The following is a 21863-nucleotide window of genomic DNA, read 5'->3' as shown; positions in this document are numbered from 1 at the left end:
CACTTTGTTTGTTGGGCTCAATCAAGTTGGGCTAAATGAAGTTGTTCGTTATCGTCTAGCAAGGGGCGTCAACCATGCGGCCCACAAATTGTATATCATATACCTGTCCTTAAAATCATTATGTTAGATTTGATAATGTATCGATAACTGTACGCGTGCATACAGCGAATTCTATTTCTTAATAAGAAAAATTGATCACATGTTGCTTTTTCATTCTTTAAATGTGCGGGGCCCAAAGAGGATGAAGTATTGCGGTAGTAGCACTGTCCACGGATGTAGGCTATTCACATTACTTCGGAAAATGTGTTACATTAAATTAGTATTAGACTGTAAAATATTTTTAACACGACGCCCAGAGGGCCCCTTTTAATAAGATAATAAATTAAAACCTTTAACAATTTAATAGATGCAATAGTGGCATCCATGCTACCTTTCGGTGGCCCTACCGGCCCATTTGGGTACCGGCCTTCCGGGCATTCGCCCGAAGGCCCATATAGCCAGTCCGCCCCTGTAGTCTAGTATTGTCACTTCCCATTCTCGGATTAAGTGGAAGTTTCGAACAATTATTTATTGACGATACAAGCACGCAAATCAATTTAAAAAATGTACCGATTGTAAAGTCAATTAGTCGTAATTAATTTTTTTTTTTAAAATAGAAATATACCAATGAAAGGGAAAACAAGCCTTGTGTAGTCAGTGTAGAGAACTAGGTCTATAGACTAGAAAACTTTCTATTTTTATAAGTACCAGTAATTTACATGTTGGCCCTCCATTATGGATGCTCCGCACCCCCGAGTTCTAATTCAGAATTGATCAACTATCTTTTTGAAATAGCTTTTAAGAAAGCAGAATGGAAACCTCCCAGACACCCCCTCCCCACTAAATCCCCTTTAACTGGTCTACAGTAGTGATTGGATCGTAGAGTGCAAACCATGTTACAATAATGAAAGTTGCGCTAAAAAAATACTTAGTAAATATATTTCCAATCGCATACATTTATTATTGTTAATCTTTATTTAATTTAGTTTATGTATTTCTTATTGTTAATATAGATCACATTTTAGATCTAATCTAGAAATAAATTCACTTTTGATTTAAACTAATTGATGCAACTTCAATCATTATAAGCTTTGTTTTTTTTTTTAAAGCATTTTATTTTTGCTTGTTATTTATTAGTTTTTCTCAAATGCCTTTTTTAGTTATTTATATCCTTATTTATAGTATAACAAACATGTATTACGTATTCTACTGTTATTCTATTTTTTTTATGTATACATCGACAGGTACTACAGGCTGCATGGAGATTATTTTATAAAGAATACCATTGTACTTTGTTTCACCTATGCACACCTGTGACTAAATGAACGAGCTGATGAGATGCAGACGTCATCCAGTGTGATAGTTAAGCAGGTCGTACACAAGGCTGACACGGGACGAAATCGAGGCCGACATTGATCAATGCATTTTACTATATTATTACGTCATCAATATCTGTTGTTCTATATACGTTACTCATTCACGAGGAGAGTAAATAAGGTCACATGAGCTTGAAACAAATAACAGCGGTGTCCTTGTGTTGATATGCAGGACAAAATGGTGACGTATTTATTGATGTGTTCTACAGTGCTATGGATAAGTGGGGGTTGGGTCGGCGCTAGGACATTTTTGCCACCATCGTGGAAGAATGTCTGTAACATCAATATTACGCGCTTGGGGCTCGCTCCTGATGCGAGGCCTTCTGATGGTACCACGGTGGTGGAGTCCAACTGCACCATCAGGCCTTCTGACGCACACCCTTGGCGACTAAATGACTTGAAAAACTGGACTCTCCATGAGAAGATCAACCTCAATACAGTCCCCGGCAAGAGGGAGATCGTGTACAAGCTTAGGGTGACCTGCGAGGGCGGCGCCAACATTTCTCTCCCTTGGCCGATGAAGATCACGGGCCTTGAAGAGCTAGTTGTCTCCTCCTGTGTCTTGCTGGATCGTTACGCCAATTTCAGGAACCCTGTCGACGTCGACCAGCCCGATGAGATGCGGATTCTTGATCTTCATGATTCACAATGGTTGGTGGGTAAAACCAATGACATACTGTCGCAGTCACAAGGTTCAATGAACATCAACATATCCGACACATACGAGTGCGGCCATGATGACACACTGGAGATTTTCATCCTCAGGAACATTTCAGACATCCTAGACACGGACATCTTGACTGTTGAAATCCCGCTGAACAGAAGCACCACTACCAAAAAAGTTGCAGAGCTTATGAATCCGCTTCCAGGTGAGCTCGTTGACGACGTCAATGTTTCCGGCACGGTAAAGCCCGAAACGAGGCTGATGAAGGACGCCGAGAAAGTCATCTCAGACCAGATCAATTCCAATACAGATGTACTTAAGGCCAAACTGCTGCAGCAGAACCTTCAGAAGTCAACCCCGAAGAGCAACACAAGTGATGCTCGAGTAGCTGAAGAGAATTTCTTGGATCTTCTGCAGAAAGTCTTTAACACTAGAGCACAGTGCAATTACATCAAGCTCAGGCACTTGGATGAAAGCGTGGCGATACTTACCCCCGTAACTCTTTTCGAGTTCCTCGTCAAGGATGCCCTTTACCCAGTGCTCGAGCATATGAATTTTTCCACTATCGGGATTACCACTTTCCCTCGGGAACTTTCCGAGTGGCGGCGGTTTTTCCCGAAGCTGACTTACATAGACTTGTCCAACAATTTCATCTCGCAGGTGCAGTTCCAGAATTTTCCTTCCAAGAAAGACACCGGGGTGGTGACATTCAATCTGCAACGCAATAACATTACCGTGATCAATATGGATGTGTTGAATTCATGGGCGGATATAGAAAAACTGGAGGTGGATATAAGAAACAACCCGATCCACTGTGGATGTGAACTGGAAAGCTTCTTGCCCCATCTCCAGGATACAACTACATTCATTGGAAGACTTGCTCCGTATGAGTACGTCAAGGAAATGGAGTGTTCGACTCCTGACGCTCTTAAAGGGAGAAAACTTTATTCCTTAGTACACTCTTCTCTCCCTTGCCCCGTGTATGAAAACCATCAAGTCGCTCTGATAGCGCTCGGGGTCACGCTGTCTTTCTTGCTCGTCCTTGTCATCATTCTCGTCCGGTACAAGTTTGAGATTCGGATCCTGCTCTACACTCGCCTTCACGTGCGTCTCCCCTGCGATGCAGACGAGCTGCGCCACAGCAAGACGTACGACGCCTTCATATCTTATAGTAATGACGATGACAGCTGGGTGTTCGAGAACTTGGTCAAGTTCCTGGAGAACTCGTCCGTTCCCACCTCCAGTCAGCCTACCAGCAACGGAACCGCCCATGCCAAGGATATTGAGAGCAAGCAAAGGCCGAACAGCGCCAAAACAAAGCCGTTCAGGCTTTGCATCCACCAGCGAGATTTCGTTCCAGGGAAAACAATCTTTGACAATATCGTGGACTCCATAGAGGCCAGCAGACACACCATCATAGTTCTCTCCCCTAGTTTTATGAAGAGCCACTGGGCTATGGAAGAGTTGCGGCAGGCGTACCGGCAAAGTCTGGTAGAGAAAACTCGACATTTAGTTGTCCTATTGCTTCACAAGGTAAACCTGGGGAATTACCTTTGTCCATTTATATAGATTGGTGACTTCTACAAAAGCAATAACAACTATTTACTAAGTTCCATCAGATTAGCCCATGACAACAATGCCTTTGTATTTTTAAACCTAAATGTTACAATAACAACCAACACGTTGCATATTAAAAGAAAAAGGAGATGGTATGATTTAAGATAATCAGCACTCCTGGCAAGTTGATTATAGAAAATCTTTGTTTTTTAATGAAACAAATGGAGTTTGAAGTTTTTAAAGCTGACACAAATGATGAATAGACATGGCATGTAGCATATGATATATATATATATAATATATATAGAATACATACAATGACACATGTAATGTAATGCAGGTCTTTTTACCCGTCTTTATTTCATGATACAAGATAATTCGTTCCTCTAGCAGAATATTTATTGTTGTGAATTATACAGGTTCCCTTTCTTTGGCCCAAGTATATTTATGTTGTACGCGCTATTAGTTCTATTTCTCACACCACGCACAGGCTGCACTGATCAACAGATATCAAAAGTATGTAAAGTAGTAGTACAATCCTTCACCTTCACCTATCTCTTAGAATGTTGAACCGTTGGGTAACTACAGATGATCTATCGACCGTATTTCTCCATTACTCTGTCTTTTACCTAGCATATAATCTCTTTCTGATAGTCTTGTCCATTCCTTTATGTTGTCATCCCTTGTTTTCTCTGTCTGCCTCTTCTTCTTTACCTGGCACTGTTCCCTGAAAGTAAATCTTTGGGAACACTGAGGACCTTCATTATGACCATAAAATTTCAGTTGCGTTCTTTGGCAGTGATCAGCAGGTCATTTTGGGGCTCAATTGCCTTTATGATCCTGCTTTGAATCTCCTCATTTGTGATGTGGTCTTTGTATTTTTTCGCCATTGCGGAAGTCTTCTGTATGTGCATCACAAAGTCAGCTAGTTTTTTACTGTCCCAGCCAGACCATCTAAAGCAAAGCGCTATTTAGTCATTCTTCCTCCAATGGCTACAGTGCCTTCGTAACCTTCAAGAGCATCTTCCATTATCCTTTCAAGATATTGAAAAGAGTTGATGAAAGTAGGCAGCCTTGTCCCAAAATATTTTAATAGAAGTAAGCAAAGTTTTCTGACCAACACATTACAACATCACTTTTTAGAAGTTGTGTGTGTGTGTATCTTTTGTATGTTTTTCTTTCTTTCCTGATGTGCTAGGTCCCAAAAGAGGAAATGGATCCACTGATAGCTCGCTGTTGTAAGACGTTCACCTACCTGGACGTGAATGACACACTGTTTAGAGACCGTCTGATATTTTCACTCACCACGAAAGATAACAGTACCAGGAAGAGAGACAAGTGAGTGCATGAAGGCAGTGAATTCGAGCGAGGAAATAGAAATATTCTAGATTTTTAGATTCGTAAGGATTCGAATAGGTTTTACTATCTTCATTTACTCACCTGGCAGTTAAATGTTTGAAGATTCTGAAATGTCCGAAAATGTCGAAAAAAAATATCATCTTCCAACAGATTTATTTAGAACAGTAACTCGTCTGATAGTATTATTATAAATAACTTCTAGTTTTTTAGAAATAAAAATAAGACCAATCACTAACTATTAGAGCAGTTGAATATTTTCATTCTGATTTCTGCTCAGGAAGTTGAACAAAAACCGTTAACAAAAATTGAATTTGAGGACATGGCCTTCACGTATTCTGCCAATTATTCCTTATCCCCGTTTTCTCAGTGTCAGGCACACATTTACTCACATTTACCTGATTGCTTAATAACGGAGTATCTTTATGCTGTCATTAACAGTTGGCAGCAGAGCAAATACTATCATGGTGAATGTGTTTTATTTTAATGAGTATCGTTTTTTGCCGTGGTGAGAATGTGTTTATGCCGTCGTGAAAATGTGTTTTGCCTGGAAAATTTAATTGACATAGTGAATTGTTCATGAGGTGAAAGGCTCATGAAAGGTCAAGTCAAACTTAAAGATTGAGAGGACATGGATTGAACATGACTTTTGTTTTCTGTTTCATTGAGAAATGTCTAAAAGCTATTACTGTTTGAGAAGATGGTGTATTATAAAAAGCTGCGTTGATTCAGTTAGACATATGAATGACTTATTTTCTAAATAACTTAAAATAGTGTTTATGTTTACTAGTGATTGCTGTAGAATTGTTATCTGTCCTGTCTAATGTTCAGCAGAGCTCTCTGCCCTACACAGACACCACTGTCTAATGTCCAGCAGAGCTCTCTGCCCTACACAGACACCACTGTCTAATGTCCAGCAGAGCTCTCTGCCCTACACAGACACCACTGTCTAATGTTCAGCAGAGCTCTCTGCCCTACACAGACACCACTGTCTAATGTCAAGCAGATCTCTCTGCTCTACACAGACACCGCTGTCTAATGTCCAGCAGAGCTCTCTGCCCTACACAGACACCGCTGTCTAATGTCCAGCAGATCTCTCTGCCCTACACAGACACCACTGTCTAATGTCCAGCAGAGCTCTTTGTCCTACACAGACACCACTGTCTAATGTCCAGCAGAGCTCTCTGCCCTACACAGACACCACTGTCTAATGTTCAGCAGATCTCTCTGCCCTACACAGACACCACTGTCTAATGTCCAGCAGAGCTCTCTGCCCTACACAGACACCGCTGTCTAATGTCCAGCAGAGCTCTCTGCCCTACACAGACACCGCTGTCTAATGTCCAGCAGAGCTCTCTGCCCCTACACAGACACCGCTGTCTAATGTCCAGCAGAGCTCCCTGCCCTACACAGACACCGCTGTCTAATGTCCAGCAGAGCTCTCTGTCCTACACAGACACCGCTGTCTAATGTCCAGCAGAGCTCTCTGTCCTACACAGACACCACTGTCTAATGTCCAGCAGAGCTCTCTGTCCTACACAGACACCGCTGTCTAATGTCCAGCAGAGTTCTCTGCCCTACACAGACACCACTGTCTAATGTCCAGCAGAGCTCTCTGCCCTACACAGACACCGCTGACTAATGTCCAGTAAAGTTCTGTTTCCTCTATTAACTTACAGTTGTCTGGATATTGAATGAATTAAACTTATATCAAAACACAAACTAGTTTAAATCTCAATATTAATTGTATTCCCCATATGCAAGGGGTTCAGAATGTATAACAAATAAAACATGTTAAAAGTTACACGCCCAACCTTATGCCATCTATTGGTGGAGGATTCACTAAGAAAGTTTCCATCTTCACTATGGCGCAGGCATTGCGTAGTGATTCGATCTTATAATACAAAGTCACGTGATTTTACTCTTTAAAAAAATTGAATAATTAAATATCACAATCTTCAATTGTCTAATAAGTTAGCGCACAGCCAAACGTCGAGTATAAAGACACAGCATAAATCACTTTTAATAATCAACCCACAGTGATAGTGTGTAAATGAAGCGACCTCGACATGTGGCACCGATATATTGTTGTAGGATGACACAAATCTTTACAAAGCTTTTATTAACTCACTCCGTCTGCTTCTGTTTGGATAGAATCTTGTTCACGTTATTTCTCCCATTCTCGGATCAAGTTGAAACTTTGCACAATTGTATACCGCTTGATCGTCTTAGGAGCTGAGCCGAAGGCTCTTCGAGCTCTAAGTTTGAAAAAAAAACACCTGTTTGGACGCCAAACAGTAAAAAAAAAAACCCTGTGGGAACACAGTTCTGTTTGACAGAGACCCGAGTCAATGCCTATATAAAACATTGCTGTTTCCAAAGCCTTTGGCCCCGGACGCATGCTTGGCTGCACATGGCCAAAGGCCGAGAACACCGCAGCCTTCGCCATTTTCCTTCGTTGTACCAAGCTAACCGTGGGGGACTCGCCATTTATGTAACGGATCCTTGAGGAACAGCGCATGGATGTGTGACAGGTTTATGGGGACTCTTTTGCAACTCCGCCCGTGCAATGGGTGGACTCTCGTCTACCCGTGGGCATCCCCACGGGAGTTATGTTTCGCCATTCATTTAGCCTAGCTACCCCCTCAAGTAACCGTTTCCAGCCGGGTGCCACGTTGAGGCAGAACAGCGTACCCGGGAAATTGTATACCTTACAAAACAATTGGTCATAATTAGCTTATTAATATATAGAGAGCTAAGCTAAGGGGAGATAAACCTTGTGCAGAGAATTAGGTCGTCGCCTAAAAATTGAAACGAACAATAGATAACGATAAATGATATTCTACTTTCATTAAAGTTTCGCTGTCTCAGTGGCTTGTGCCTTCCAGTTGTAATTCAAGTCGTTCAACTTTGTATTTTAAAAAAAAAATATTATTGCTTTTAAAAAGCCATTACGAAAACTTTCTCACACATACCCCCTCCCCTCCGCCCAATCTAGTCCATACAAGTGATTGAACCTTAACGCATTGTGCATAGTAAAGCATGAAATGGCGCTTTCTTAGAAATCGGTAAAAAATATTTCCAATCGCACAGATTTATTATTGTTTGTCTAGATCTATTACAATTTACTGACTCAAACTAATCGACACACTTACAGTAAATGTAAGCCTAAGTTTTTGTTTTGTTTTTTAAAGTATCTATTGTATTTATATTTTACTTGTTGTTGTTGTTGTTTTCAAGATTGATGTCCAAAAGAAAGTCTGCGGCCAAACATAACAAGCGTCCAGAGCCTCCCTCACCGGCCCAGCTTGAGTCAGGGGCCTACGACAACGTGGCATACTTCCCTCCAGCCTCACGTCCACCAGATTCGAACCGTAGGATGTCCAGCCATTTGTCCAGTGCCCCCAATTCGTCAGTGATCCAGTAAGTAGATCACAGAGTCATTCTGTTGTGTTTTTTTGTTATGTTGTTGTAATCCTTCATAAAGATTGAAACTACGCTCCTACTCTGTATCGCAATGCTGCCTTCAGGCAAGTTTCACGTAGTGTAAGGTCTCAAGAGATGTGTAAACAGGAAGTTGACTCACATATTGGTTTTACGAACATTCAAGTTTTAAAAGAAGATTAGAGAATGAAAAAAAAAGAAATTTAGAAATTAAAAGTTTTACTTCATTTCCTGTATATATTTATAAAATAGAGGGGAGACAAGGTCAGGGTCCATAAGTTAATAAGTTTCATGTTAAATACTTGTGTGAAATTAAGTTATGATCTATTTTAATAGTATGTGTTATATAATTTCGTGATTTCTACATTGAGAATTAAAGTGTTTTTTCGTATAGAGGAATTCTGTAATTTTGTCCATTCACCTAAACCAGTAACTCCGGCATAACTTTGGACATTGGGTTATATAATGTAACTTCTGAAAATAATAACAAGGCGTAACAGACAATTAATTTCATTGTAAAAGCAAGACACTTTGGTTCCAGAGTATCGAGACTTAAATACTCAAATATACCAAAATCAAAAAGAATTCCGTAACCTTATTTATTGTGTGAGATACAATGAACCATTACAACCGCAGAAGTATAAAGTTGCTAGAATATAGATAGATAGATAGATAGATAAGATAGATAGATAGATATATAGATAGATAGATAGATAGATAGACAGACAGACAGACAGACTGACAGACTGACAGACAGACTGACAGACTGACAGACTGACAGACTGACAGACAGACAGACAGACTGACAGACTAATAGATAGATAGATAGATAGATAGATAGATAGATAGATAGATAGATAGATAGATAGATAGAGATAGATAGGTAGGTAGATAGATAGATAGATATGTAGGTAGGTTATATTAGATAGACAGTCCAAAAGGACAGACCGATAGACTGACAGACAGACTTGCTAGTTAGTCAAGCGGAATAGCACTCAGCCACTCATCCCCCACATGTGTAGATGTAAAAAGAAAATGTCAAATTCAATTCTCTCTTTTGTAACCTTTTTTTTTAAGTCATTAATTTCCGCTAACTAGACTGTATTTTCTGTAGCCTTAGTTGAAGATATGTTCAAGTATCCATTTCTAACGCCTTGGTGAACAATGTCTACTTTAGTTATGTTAATGAGTTAACGCGACCAAAAAAAAAGCGCTACTTAGTGCTAGCGTCATGAGGTAGAGACTCATTAGCTAGTTGTTATTGTTTGTTTCTTTTTACACAGAGTTCTAATAACACAAACTCAGACTCGGCCCCCCGAAGTGGTTCACTCTGGCAGGTAAAAAGTCAGGCTTAAAATGTGTATCTCGAATATCGGAGTATGAACTGCAAACAACTAACAACCACAATTCTATTTCCGCCAATACAAAAAGAGAGTACGGATTGAAAGTGTTGCCGAGACCAGTGTGTTGTTAGGAAGACTGTTGACCATATTTTTTTTTTAGTTTTTGCTATCTAAACAGGACGAACGGAAGGACGGAGAGGCAGACCACACATGGATGGCTGCCTGGTCGTGCGGTATTCGCGCTGGACTGTCATTCAGTCTGCTCAATGGTCCTGGGTTCATACCCTGCCAGCTGCATTCCCCTGTCGTCCCGCAGGAGGTATGGACTAGGAAGTAAATTATCTTCAACTTTGAAGTAACATCCGAAATATATAAAACTTAACAAACATAAAACTAAAAGCGGCTAGTTCCCTTTCGGGGGCCGCTAAAAAAATAGTTTTCCTGTTGTTTTCTCTTTTGTTAGTCTTCATCACTGAGAATGATATAGCGTGTCTCTACGAGGCAGTAACAACAATTTTGCAAGAAGTTTACTTGACTTAAGTTTGTTTTGTTACGCATAAACTAAATTTTAAAATGCAAACTTCAATATCTCACTTCTTTTCTAATGTCAAAGACAATAAATTTAACTTCAATGTTGACAACTAGCCAACAATAACATTAATTCAGATGCCTAATGAAGAGGTTAAAGTTCATCGATTACAAGTGATAAGAACAAATATTATCTCCCATTAAAACAACAACACTATAAACTATTCCTCTAGTCACTAGTGTCTACACCTGGTAGCCAGGACAAAAAAAGATATTTAGGGGGATTTTTTTGCCATGGATGAAAATATGTAATAGCTTAGTATGAAACTGAAATCAATTAATTTTGGCTATGACTTGTACAGAAATAGTTTTCTCTATTGTCAATCATTTCATTAATTCTGTTATTATTATTAAGTAAGCTGAGCGTGCTGTCTATAATTAGACTAGAGTTTGGGGTGGGGGTAGTTTGCGATGTTTAGACTAACTTGCAAAACAACCTTTTGTACTCATTAATTAGTACTCTAACTTGGCTACTAGCGTCTTGAATGTGTTGGACTTTGGAATAGCCATGTCACGACAAAACCTAGTCTATGCACCTTTAGAAACCTGCGCAGTTGTCGACACGGCGGTCATGAAATGTACCGCTAGTGACGAATAGATCTGTCGACTTGTTATTTGTATGCTTGGCGGTGCTGGGAAGACAGACGTAATCGCAGAAAAGTTGAGATATTAACTTAAGAGTTAAAGATCATTGAGAGAGTTAAACCTGAGCTAAAACTTGCAGACGATAAACGAATACTACGAGCATAGTTTTGACGGCAGAGCCGGCTTTTGGGGTCTGTCATCAGGAACTGCCATTAGGGACAGTCAAGATGGACTGTCAAGATGGAGTGTCAAGAGGAACTGTCAAGATGGACTGTCAAGATGGACTGCCAAGATGGACTGTCAAGAGGAACTGTCAAGATGGACTGTCGAGAGGAACTGCCAAGATGGACTGTCAAGAGGAACTGTCAAGATGGACTGTCAAGATGGACTGTCAAGAGAAACTGTCAAGATGGACTGTCAAGAGGATCTGTCAAGAGGAACTGTCAAGATGAACTGTCAAGATGGACTGTCAAGATGGACTGCCAAGATGGACTGTTAAGATGTACTGTCAAGATGGACTGTCAAAAGGATCTGTCAAGATGAACTGTCAAGATGGACTGCCAAGATGAACTGCCAAGATGGACTGTTAAGATGGACTGTCAAGAGGAACTGTCAAGAGGAACTGCCAAGATGGACTGTCAAGAGGAACTGTCAAGATGAACTGTCAAGATGGACTGCCAAGATGGACTGTCAAGAGGAACTGTCAAGAGGAACTGTCAAGAGGAACTGCCAAGATGGACTGTCAAGAGGAACTGTCAAGATGAACTGTCAAAATGGACTGCCAAGATGGAACTGTCAAGAGGAGCTGTCAAAAGGACTGTCAAGAAAGACACGTTTCACAGTTGCTAGATACATTATTGAGCATAAAGATCCAAGGACAGAAGTTCCCATTATGGCATGTGTGACAGGTGGGGAAATGTGACGTGTGTTTGGCACGTTTTATGTCTAGGGGATGATTATTTTTAAAGCTATCACACCCCCACTTATCAGCATATGAATCGGGAGCAGACACGCAACGAGACAAAGCAATGAAAGATAGATACAAAAGTTAAAATAAAGGACATTTATTTACATAAATATACATATAATAATAAAAAGGGGGAGGGTTTGCATCTATCTCTAGTATATTCTATGTTTAATCATCACTCTTGCACCTAATAAGAGAGTATGTCACTTTGTCCTCTGACTTAGCTGGTTGTCCTGTTGATGTCGCAGCTGGCTGTGTCCTGGCTTGAGGTTCTGCAGCTGGAGGTGGCGCTCTAGCGGATAGAGGGACGCCGGCGATATAGTTTTTGTGGAGTCTCAGTCCCAAGTTCTAGTATCTGTAGTGGGCACAGTATGGCGGGTGGCCGGATACCGTGGGCACAATGTTACTGCGGGCAGAGCTGATCTGCCGTGGGCAGCGTAGTTGACAGGATATGTCCAGTGAGTTGCAGAGGGTTGGCGTAGCTATGACGTCTCACACAGACCTGAGCCCATAGGGACGTCGCACCTAATAGCTTGACAGGTGGGCTGTCGAATAGGCGGGCAATGCCGATAGCGCCAAGTAGTAGAGTTGAGTAGTGTCGTGTAGACACTGAACAGCAACAGCAAATAGGCAGATCTCAGTAGGAAAGTGTAGTGCTGAATAGCACTAAGCACAACTGCAGGTAAATAGATCGTTGATCCAATAAATAAATAGGCGAGTGCAGCGCTGAATAGCACTAAGCACAACTGCAGGTAAATAGATCGTTGATCCAATAACTAGGCAATAGGTGATAGGCAAATAGGCAATAGGCAGGTAAGTAATCCGATAAATAGGCAGACACCTGAGGGAGGCTGCGGATAAATAAAGACAAGTTAGGACATGTCTCTCATACATCTTATCGATGCCCTCGACTGAGGTGCATTCGTCAGATTGGTAAAATGGCTTTAGAGCATAAAGGGGAGATGATGACAAATGGGATTTGGAAAATAGATGGCAGATAGTAGCAATATAAAAATGTACATAAAAGGGGAAATAATAATATAAGAATGTACACAGAAGGGGAAGTAATAATCTCAAATAAACAACACAGGTGGATAGAGAAAGAAAAAGGGGGGGGGGTGAGTTGGGCGGTGGTCAGTGACCCAGATGGTTTGTTTACATATGACCGTGGGTCGAGAACAATGGAGCGCGCTTGAATGGAGAGGGCGCAACTCTCGTAAGAGTGAAATGACTACAGGGGAGATAATTCAATACACAAAGAAGGGGGGGGGTAATTCATATCTCTTCACTAGACGCAGTATCAGTGCGCTAGTAAATTTATCAAGGCGGCCAACCGAGATAAAGGAAATAGACTAAGATGTACAAATATATACATGGTTGCATCAACGATCAATTGAGCAACGTAGCATTAATAGATTAATGCAATACATAAATAAATACATAGGACATGTTTATGTTTTCTACTTACGCCAGTGAGAAATACACAATGCACTAATTAAATATAAATGAACTAGGCAAAATACACATGATAAAATCCAATGGAAATACACACAGAGTAATTAAGATGGAACTTGTGATTAAGTTCGGCTTACCACCAGGTATTCCTCTAGGAGAAAGAATGAGTGATATAGTCCAGACTCGATAGCTCAGCTCGAATGAGAAAGAGAGGGTGATTTGAGTTGGTTTACTATATATATATGCCTGAAAAGTGTGGGCGGACACCGGAAATGTCCTAGGCTAAGAATTATCTTACACGTGGGTGAAGTCCGACAAGAGCCGCACCTTGGAGTATCACGCGGTGTGTTGACCAGGGTAATCTCTTAGATCAAAGAGAGACGTGAGAGAAGGGGGGGGAGAAGGATTAGCTTGCATTCAAACCAAGGTGGTGTCAACCGCGATCGTCCTTCAGACATCCGGCGGGAAGACAAAAGAGATTGTGTGTCTACCTTTCCCCGATCAAGGGCAGATAAATGAAAGGACGCGCCTTAGCTATCTCCAAGGTGGTCAACTAAGTCTAGCCTGGAGAGGAAAAGGTGTGGCGGGTGAAGAATTCAGGGGTAGGATGGGGAAATAATTAAAATAAAATAAATAAATAATGAAAAATAATAATTAATGCTGTGATAATTTAGAGTGACTCTGACAGCGAGTTTTTGACTTGTCACATACGCCGCCGCCAAGATGGATCTATCGCAGAAAGATCCATAAAGTGCGAGCAGACTGATGTCACTCTAACTTTAAGATCAGTTGTTATCACAGCATTAAGGAAAAAAAAAATTTGGAAAAATAAAGGGGTAGCCATGCCAGGAGGAGGGTCTGTCCAAGTCTGTCCGTGGTCTACTTCCCGTCCCTGTGTATGTAGTCACCTGAGTGAAACATATGGGGTTGCTTGGGAGAGTAGACTGGGCGATTGGGTGAGTAATCATTCCTTCCTGGGGCGGATTGGGGAGTGTGATTGGGGCTTAGGCGGGGTGCCCAAGGCATGTGTGCACGTTGGGGCTTATCTCCGAAGCCGCTGTGAGGCGCTTCTTCACGAGAGTAAGTAGTCAGCTTACCTCGGTATCGTCTAACACGATCAATGTCAGAGAAGAGTGGCCTGATAAAGAATGTGGAGTTCTGCCTGAGAACGTCCCCACGAGGGCGATAATCTGGCTTACATCGTGGCTTCCTGACACGGTTAATGCCAGGGGAAGGTTGATATTGAATGGTGGCTGAGGAGCCATGTTGAGAAGAGTTCTCACGAGCGCGAGGGTTCGGCTTACCTCGTGACTTCCCGACACTATCAATGCCAGGGAGAGGTTGATTCGGAATGGTGGCTGAGGAGCCCTGAAGAGGAGTGAGTCCACGAGAGCAAGGGTTAATCTTACCTCGGGGCATTCTGACACTGTCAATGTCAGAGGAATGTTGCTTAATTTTGGCCGAGTAGCCTGGGTCAAGTAGACCCTCACGAGTGCGCGGGCACACTTTAACTCCTGACTTCCTAGCAGTGTCAATGCCAGGGTGAAGTGGTTTGAGCTTCGCTGATGAGTCGGGGCTATGCGTGTTAGTGTGGCGACCAGGGCTTCCAACCTGCTGGTTACTGCCACGTTTCTGCTTCGTCGATCTACCGACGGGCAGAGAGAAGTATGGCTTGTTGACTACTCCAAGAGGGACATATTTGGAGCCTAGAATGAAGTCATACACTGGCGTGTCCATAACGGCGGCGTCAATGGTGCCATGTACGTATCTGCACTCCACGTGCACCCTCGCGACAGGTAGAACCTGCGGAGGAGTGGCACGGTCTATAGACTGGATTGTCACTGTTCCACCAGTGAGATCCGATGGGTCAATCAGCTTCTTATTGATAACCGCGCCGAACGAACAGCCTGAGTCGTATAGGCCCAAAACTTCGACACCGTTAGCCAGAATGTTCTCTACTCCCGGAGGAGAAGAGGTGGGGTGAGGTAGCACCGGTGGGAGTTCTAATCTGCTGAGATCAACGGCAGTGGGTTGAGGAGCCACGGCCATCGTGGAGACGACGTGTGTGTCCTCCTCTGGTTGGTCAAATGGATCAATCACAGAGGGTTGAGGGACTGGCGCCACCATTGATAGGGTCCGTGGGGCCTGCTGCTGCCGATGTGGAGTGGGTCTACTGTCACGCGCGCCATGACGTGAGTCACGCTGAGAGTAGTTGGCCTGGTTGTAGCGAGACTGGTGGTTGGGGCGGTTATTGTGGTTATGAGGGACTGATTGCCGGCCTGGTGCCTGGTTGGGCTGGGGAGTTTTAGGAGCAAGGTTGGATTGAGCAGGAGAAGTTGGTTGGTCTGTTTGCTGGTCTGTCGCGGTCGCTTTGCCTTTTAAGTCCTTACGAGCGTTCAAGTACCTATCAGCGGCGGAAGCTATGTCGGCGGGTGCAGTTGCTTGTTGCTCCTTGACATAAACTCTGACCTCTGGGGACATGCATTCCAACAGCTGCTCAGAGAGTATGAGGCATGCTAGGCCATCAAAAGTCTCTGGCAATTGGCTGAGAGCGTGCCACCTGACAAGGTACTTGTCCAGCCTTTCGCAGAGGTTGCCGTAGGTCTCTCTGCGTTCGAGGCGGGAACTTCTGAACTTTTTGTGGTAGGCCTCGGCAGTCAGCTCGAACTGGATCAGCAGCGCCTGCTTGAGGGCTGCGTAATCTTCTCGCTGGCCGGAGGGAAGTTTGGAGTAAACTTCGTAGGCTTTGCCTCGGAGGCATTGGGATAGCCGGAAGCACCATTTCTCCTCTGGCAGACCGTAGAAGCGTGCTACTTCCTCAAAGCGGACAAGATAAACTTCGATGTTCTCTGTCTTGTCGTCGAAGTGCTCCATGGGCATGTGGGGTAGACCGTTCAAGGAACTTTGAAAGGATGCTGGGCTAGCCGGGCGAGACTCGGAAGAAGCCTGGCGGACGGCCTCGTTCTCTTTGTCCGCGGCTATCTTTTCTCTCGCTGTAATTTCTTTTTCTTTAGCTATGGCTATTTCAGCTTCCTTTCTTTCTCTTTCTTTGGCGATAGCTATTTCAGCTTCCTTTCTTTCTCTTTCTTTAGCTATTTCATTATCCTTATCCTTCATCGCTAGTTCATGCTCCCTTGCTAATCTTCTTTCTTCCTTTTCGTCTTCCTTTCTTTTTTCTTCTTCTCTTTCAAACGCCTCAAATCGTGCTCTCACAAATTCTTTCCGTTCTGCCTCATCGTCAAATAAGGTGGCCGCAAACTCCTTCAATTCAGCCATTTTCTGCTTCATGTCAGAATCCGCTTTCGAGCGTGTGCCGCTGGCCATAATGATGAGGGGTGGGAGATGAGAGGTACTAGGATGATGGAGGGGCAGATAGAATGGATAATAGGATTGAGCTAGAATTAAAGAAAGTGGGTTAGCGAAAGTGAGTCGCTGGTTATAGGAAAGAGTGAAAAAGGAATGTGGTGTCTGCCTACGTTAATCACAAAGTTCCTGCAAGAAAATATTACACATGAAATGCAATAATAGTAATAAATAAAATATGACAGAAGTGACACTCTTGATAATGCGAAGTGATGATACTTATAAATATTTTTAGAAAAAATATTGATATGGAATTTAGTTATTGCTGCCTGTTCGTGCCTGCTGTACTAATGGGTTAAATGCCGGACGGGCTCGCCAAAATGTGACAGGTGGGGAAATGTGACGTGTGTTTGGCGCGTTTTATGTCTAGGGGATGATTATTTTTAAAGCTATCACACCCCCACTTATCAGCATATGAATCGGGAGCAGACACGCAACGAGACAAAGCAATGAAAGATAGATACAAAAGTTAAAATAAAGGACATTTATTTACATAAATATACATATAATAATAAAAAGGGGGAGGGTTTGCATCTATCTCTAGTATATTCTATGTTTAATCATCACTCTTGCACCTAATAAGAGAGTATGTCACTTTGTCCTCTGACTTAGCTGGTTGTCCTGTTGATGTCGCAGCTGGCTGTGTCCTGGCTTGAGGTTCTGCAGCTGGAGGTGGCGCTCTAGCGGATAGAGGGACGCCGGCGATATAGTTTTTGTGGAGTCTCAGTCCCAAGTTCTAGTATCTGTAGTGGGCACAGTATGGCGGGTGGCCGGATACCGTGGGCACAATGTTACTGCGGGCAGAGCTGATCTGCCGTGGGCAGCGTAGTTGACAGGATATGTCCAGTGAGTTGCAGAGGGTTGGCGTAGCTATGACGTCTCACACAGACCTGAGCCCATAGGGACGTCGCACCTAATAGCTTGACAGGTGGGCTGTCGAATAGGCGGGCAATGCCGATAGCGCCAAGTAGTAGAGTTGAGTAGTGTCGTGTAGACACTGAACAGCAACAGCAAATAGGCAGATCTCAGTAGGAAAGTGTAGTGCTGAATAGCACTAAGCACAACTGCAGGTAAATAGATCGTTGATCCAATAAATAAATAGGCGAGTGCAGCGCTGAATAGCACTAAGCACAACTGCAGGTAAATAGATCGTTGATCCAATAACTAGGCAATAGGTGATAGGCAAATAGGCAATAGGCAGGTAAGTAATCCGATAAATAGGCAGACACCTGAGGGAGGCTGCGGATAAATAAAGACAAGTTAGGACATGTCTCTCATACATCTTATCGATGCCCTCGACTGAGGTGCATTCGTCAGATTGGTAAAATGGCTTTAGAGCATAAAGGGGAGATGATGACAAATGGGATTTGGAAAATAGATGGCAGATAGTAGCAATATAAAAATGTACATAAAAGGGGAAATAATAATATAAGAATGTACACAGAAGGGGAAGTAATAATCTCAAATAAACAACACAGGTGGATAGAGAAAGAAAAAGGGGGGGGGGTGAGTTGGGCGGTGGTCAGTGACCCAGATGGTTTGTTTACATATGACCGTGGGTCGAGAACAATGGAGCGCGCTTGAATGGAGAGGGCGCAACTCTCGTAAGAGTGAAATGACTACAGGGGAGATAATTCAATACACAAAGAAGGGGGGGGGGGGTAATTCATATCTCTTCACTAGACGCAGTATCAGTGCGCTAGTAAATTTATCAAGGCGGCCAACCGAGATAAAGGAAATAGACTAAGATGTACAAATATATACATGGTTGCATCAACGATCAATTGAGCAACGTAGCATTAATAGATTAATGCAATACATAAATAAATACATAGGACATGTTTATGTTTTCTACTTACGCCAGTGAGAAATACACAATGCACTAATTAAATATAAATGAACTAGGCAAAATACACATGATAAAATCCAATGGAAATACACAAGTAATTAAGATGGAACTTGTGATTAAGTTCGGCTTACCACCAGGTATTCCTCTAGGAGAAAGAATGAGTGATATAGTCCAGACTCGATAGCTCAGCTCGAATGAGAAAGAGAGGGTGATTTGAGTTGGTTTACTATATATATATGCCTGAAAAGTGTGGGCGGACACCGGAAATGTCCTAGGCTAAGAATTATCTTACACGTGGGTGAAGTCCGACAAGAGCCGCACCTTGGAGTATCACGCGGTGTGTTGACCAGGGTAATCTCTTAGATCAAAGAGAGACGTGAGAGAAGGGGGGGGGAGAAGGATTAGCTTGCATTCAAACCAAGGTGGTGTCAACCGCGATCGTCCTTCAGACATCCGGCGGGAAGACAAAAGAGATTGTGTGTCTACCTTTCCCCGATCAAGGGCAGATAAATGAAAGGACGCGCCTTAGCTATCTCCAAGGTGGTCAACTAAGTCTAGCCTGGAGAGGAAAAGGTGTGGCGGGTGAAGAATTCAGGGGTAGGATGGGGAAATAATTAAAATAAAATAAATAAATAATGAAAAATAATAATTAATGCTGTGATAATTTAGAGTGACTCTGACAGCGAGTTTTTGACTTGTCACAGCATGTGCATGCAGATCCCACATCCTTCTATTGCCAGCCCTGGTAAGATACAACTTAAATTCTACCTAATATTTGTCTAACACCAGCTTGAGCTACCTCTTCCCTTCCACCGTTGTGCCGAGAAAACTTGTATTAAAGAAACAAAAGTGTCAATGTAAAGAACGGAATAGAACAACAAATGTCTTAAATAATTGATAAAAGAAAAACGCTAAATCTTTATTTAAATCCTATCTTTGATTTCGTGTCTTATCAATTTTTGTTTTTATCCCGTTGTGTTTCAGAAATGGATCCAAAGAAAAGATAACTCCAAATTCATCTCAACGCATAGACTCAACAACTTCCTCCCAGATGGAGTCTGGAGTGTATGATAGCATCGTGTATTATCCTCAGGTCAGCCATCCTCCAGAGCCACTTAGGGTACTGTCCAACATGTCCACCTCGTCCACGTCCTCCCTCATTCGATAAGTCGCCTTCCTATGATCATCTTTGTACTCGGACATATTCACATTGAATTGACCTTGACCCCCCTGCTTCTTTGATGAAGAAGTTCTTCAGAAAGAGCTTCACATTTGCTGCAGAAGGAATCGTAACAATGTCAGAGCAAGAGATCGAGAAGACAAGTAATAGATGGTCTCTGTGGACATCAGTAAATTCAGTGATTGACTGGAGTGATACAAACAATAATGTTTGCTAGTCGTGGACTCTTGAGAGAGACGGAAAGTCTGGGCAAAACATTTCTCCAAATGCAAGAGACTTAGAACAAAGTTCAAATCTGGACAAGAGCGATGTGAAATCGTAAGACATTCACTGTGCGATTCTTTCTCGGAGGTTTGTGATGTTAGTAAGTGCTTCTTACTTTCCTTCGTATCATGCAGACCAACTTTGCTCTTTCGAAAATTGACACTGCATGCTACTGATTCCAATTATGCAGCATTTGCAGATTAAGGTCTGAACCCGTGATTCTAAGCCAAGTGCTATACAGCCATTTCATTTCCACTTCAATTGCAACGAAAATATCTGCTGTTTTTTCAATTGACTTGTTTCTATTAACTATGTAGGTTGTTTTTTTACTGGATACAGGAAACATTAAGTGACCTTAAGTCTAGTCATGTAATTTTATTCATGTTTTTTAAAACCTAGATCTATGTTTATCAAAACATTTTTTTGTGGCTGACAAAAGATCTAAACGAGAAAAGGAGTCAACTTCAGATCTCCGGATCTTTACTTTACCAAATATATCTAATAATCGAGATTAAAGGATGATTTAATTGTCAATTGTTTATATTGTAGACGTTCTGAAATTGAGATTAGTGCGTCCTAATTTTCTACAAGTTGTTTTTATATATTTGCCATGATGACTATTTAGCGGAAGTTCATTGCCTCACATAGATCATTGTATCACAAAGGGAGAGGGGAGATCATTGTATCACAAAGGGAGAGGAGAGATCATTGCCACGTGTAGGGAGAGATCATAAAGTCATCTATAGAAAGATAAATCATCATCTTTGTATGTACTACAGAAAGTTTGTACGTGATCTGATTAGATTATTTATGTACAGCTGTATATTGTCGCATACAATTATTGTTGCATCTGTATAGATTAGTATTCGCATGACATAATTCGCTAAGATTTATGAATATGCAAACAACTTTGAGAATGTTCTATTAGTTTAAACTATGTTCACAAAATGCTCGAGTAAAATAACATCTATATCCCAACATGCGATGTCATGCGACTCCATTGCTAATAAAATGCTGTTATGTTTATTACCTGAATACTATCACGTGTGGAAAGTAGGCTACATATATCACCACTTCAGTTTGAAAAAGGCACGTTTTTTGAAAGATACATTTTGTTGTACGCAAAACGCGACAAGACAACTAAGAAAAAGTGGAGAGAGTATAAAGGAAGGGTCCCGGGAGAGTATAAAGGAAGGGTCCCGGGAAAGTATAAAGGAAGGGTTCCGGGAGAGTATAAAGGAAGGGTCCCGGGAGAGTATAAAGGAAGGGTCCCGGGCGATTATAAGGGAAGGGTCCCGGGCGAGTATAAAGGACGGGTCCCGGGAGAGTATAAAGGAAGGGTCCCGGGAGAGTATAAAGAAAGGGTCCCGGGAGAGTATAAAGGAAGGGTCCCGGGAGAGTATAAAGGAAGGGTTCCGGGAGAGTATAAAGGAAGGGTCCCGACTTCAGATGCCATAAACAGTAGTAGAAAGAAGGGGGAAAGTACAACGGCGCCTGGTGATTACAGATGCCCAACCTGTGGCCGCAGCTGTGTATCAAGGATTGACCTCTTTAGTTACACAAAAGGTTGCAATGGGAAAAGATCATCTTTTGAGACGTAAACTGCCACAGACTGTTTGAGTTCCGTGCCTCATGGCCGAAGTGTTGGCTTCTTGAGAATCAAACTATTTAGTTATTTTGACGTTTAATTTTTAAAAAGCAAAGCAGTAGTGCTGCAGAATAAATTTAATAAATGATAGAGACAATATTCTTTAATAGAAGTGCAGCAGACCACTAGCAGACGATTTGATAGTATGTTTGTTTTGAATGACTTGTAGTACATTGACAGTATGG

General features: G+C 42.1%; 1 protein-coding gene across 6 annotated transcripts in view; it reads left to right on the top strand.

Moving 5' to 3' along the window:
* LOC106067351 (uncharacterized) overlaps positions 1-21008 on the top strand; it is a 45037-nt gene extending 24029 nt beyond the window's left edge. For all 6 annotated transcript variants that reach the window (XM_056035857.1, XM_056035861.1, XM_056035859.1 and 3 more), the window contains 4 exons: positions 1284-3612; positions 4835-4974; positions 8233-8415; positions 19571-21008. In XM_056035857.1, the coding sequence (XP_055891832.1) occupies positions 1582-3612; positions 4835-4974; positions 8233-8415; positions 19571-19754 (2538 nt within the window). In that variant the 5' untranslated portion in view covers positions 1284-1581 and the 3' untranslated portion in view covers positions 19755-21008. The remainder of the gene's footprint in view (positions 1-1283; positions 3613-4834; positions 4975-8232; positions 8416-19570) is intronic.
* Positions 21009-21863: the final 855 nt, after the last annotated feature.

This window comes from Biomphalaria glabrata, chromosome 7, assembly GCF_947242115.1.
Source record: "Biomphalaria glabrata chromosome 7, xgBioGlab47.1, whole genome shotgun sequence".
NCBI classification, from domain to species: Eukaryota; Metazoa; Mollusca; class Gastropoda; family Planorbidae; genus Biomphalaria; species Biomphalaria glabrata.
The sequence above is the reverse complement of the archived record's forward strand: the minus strand, read 5'-3'. Positions and strand labels throughout refer to the sequence as shown.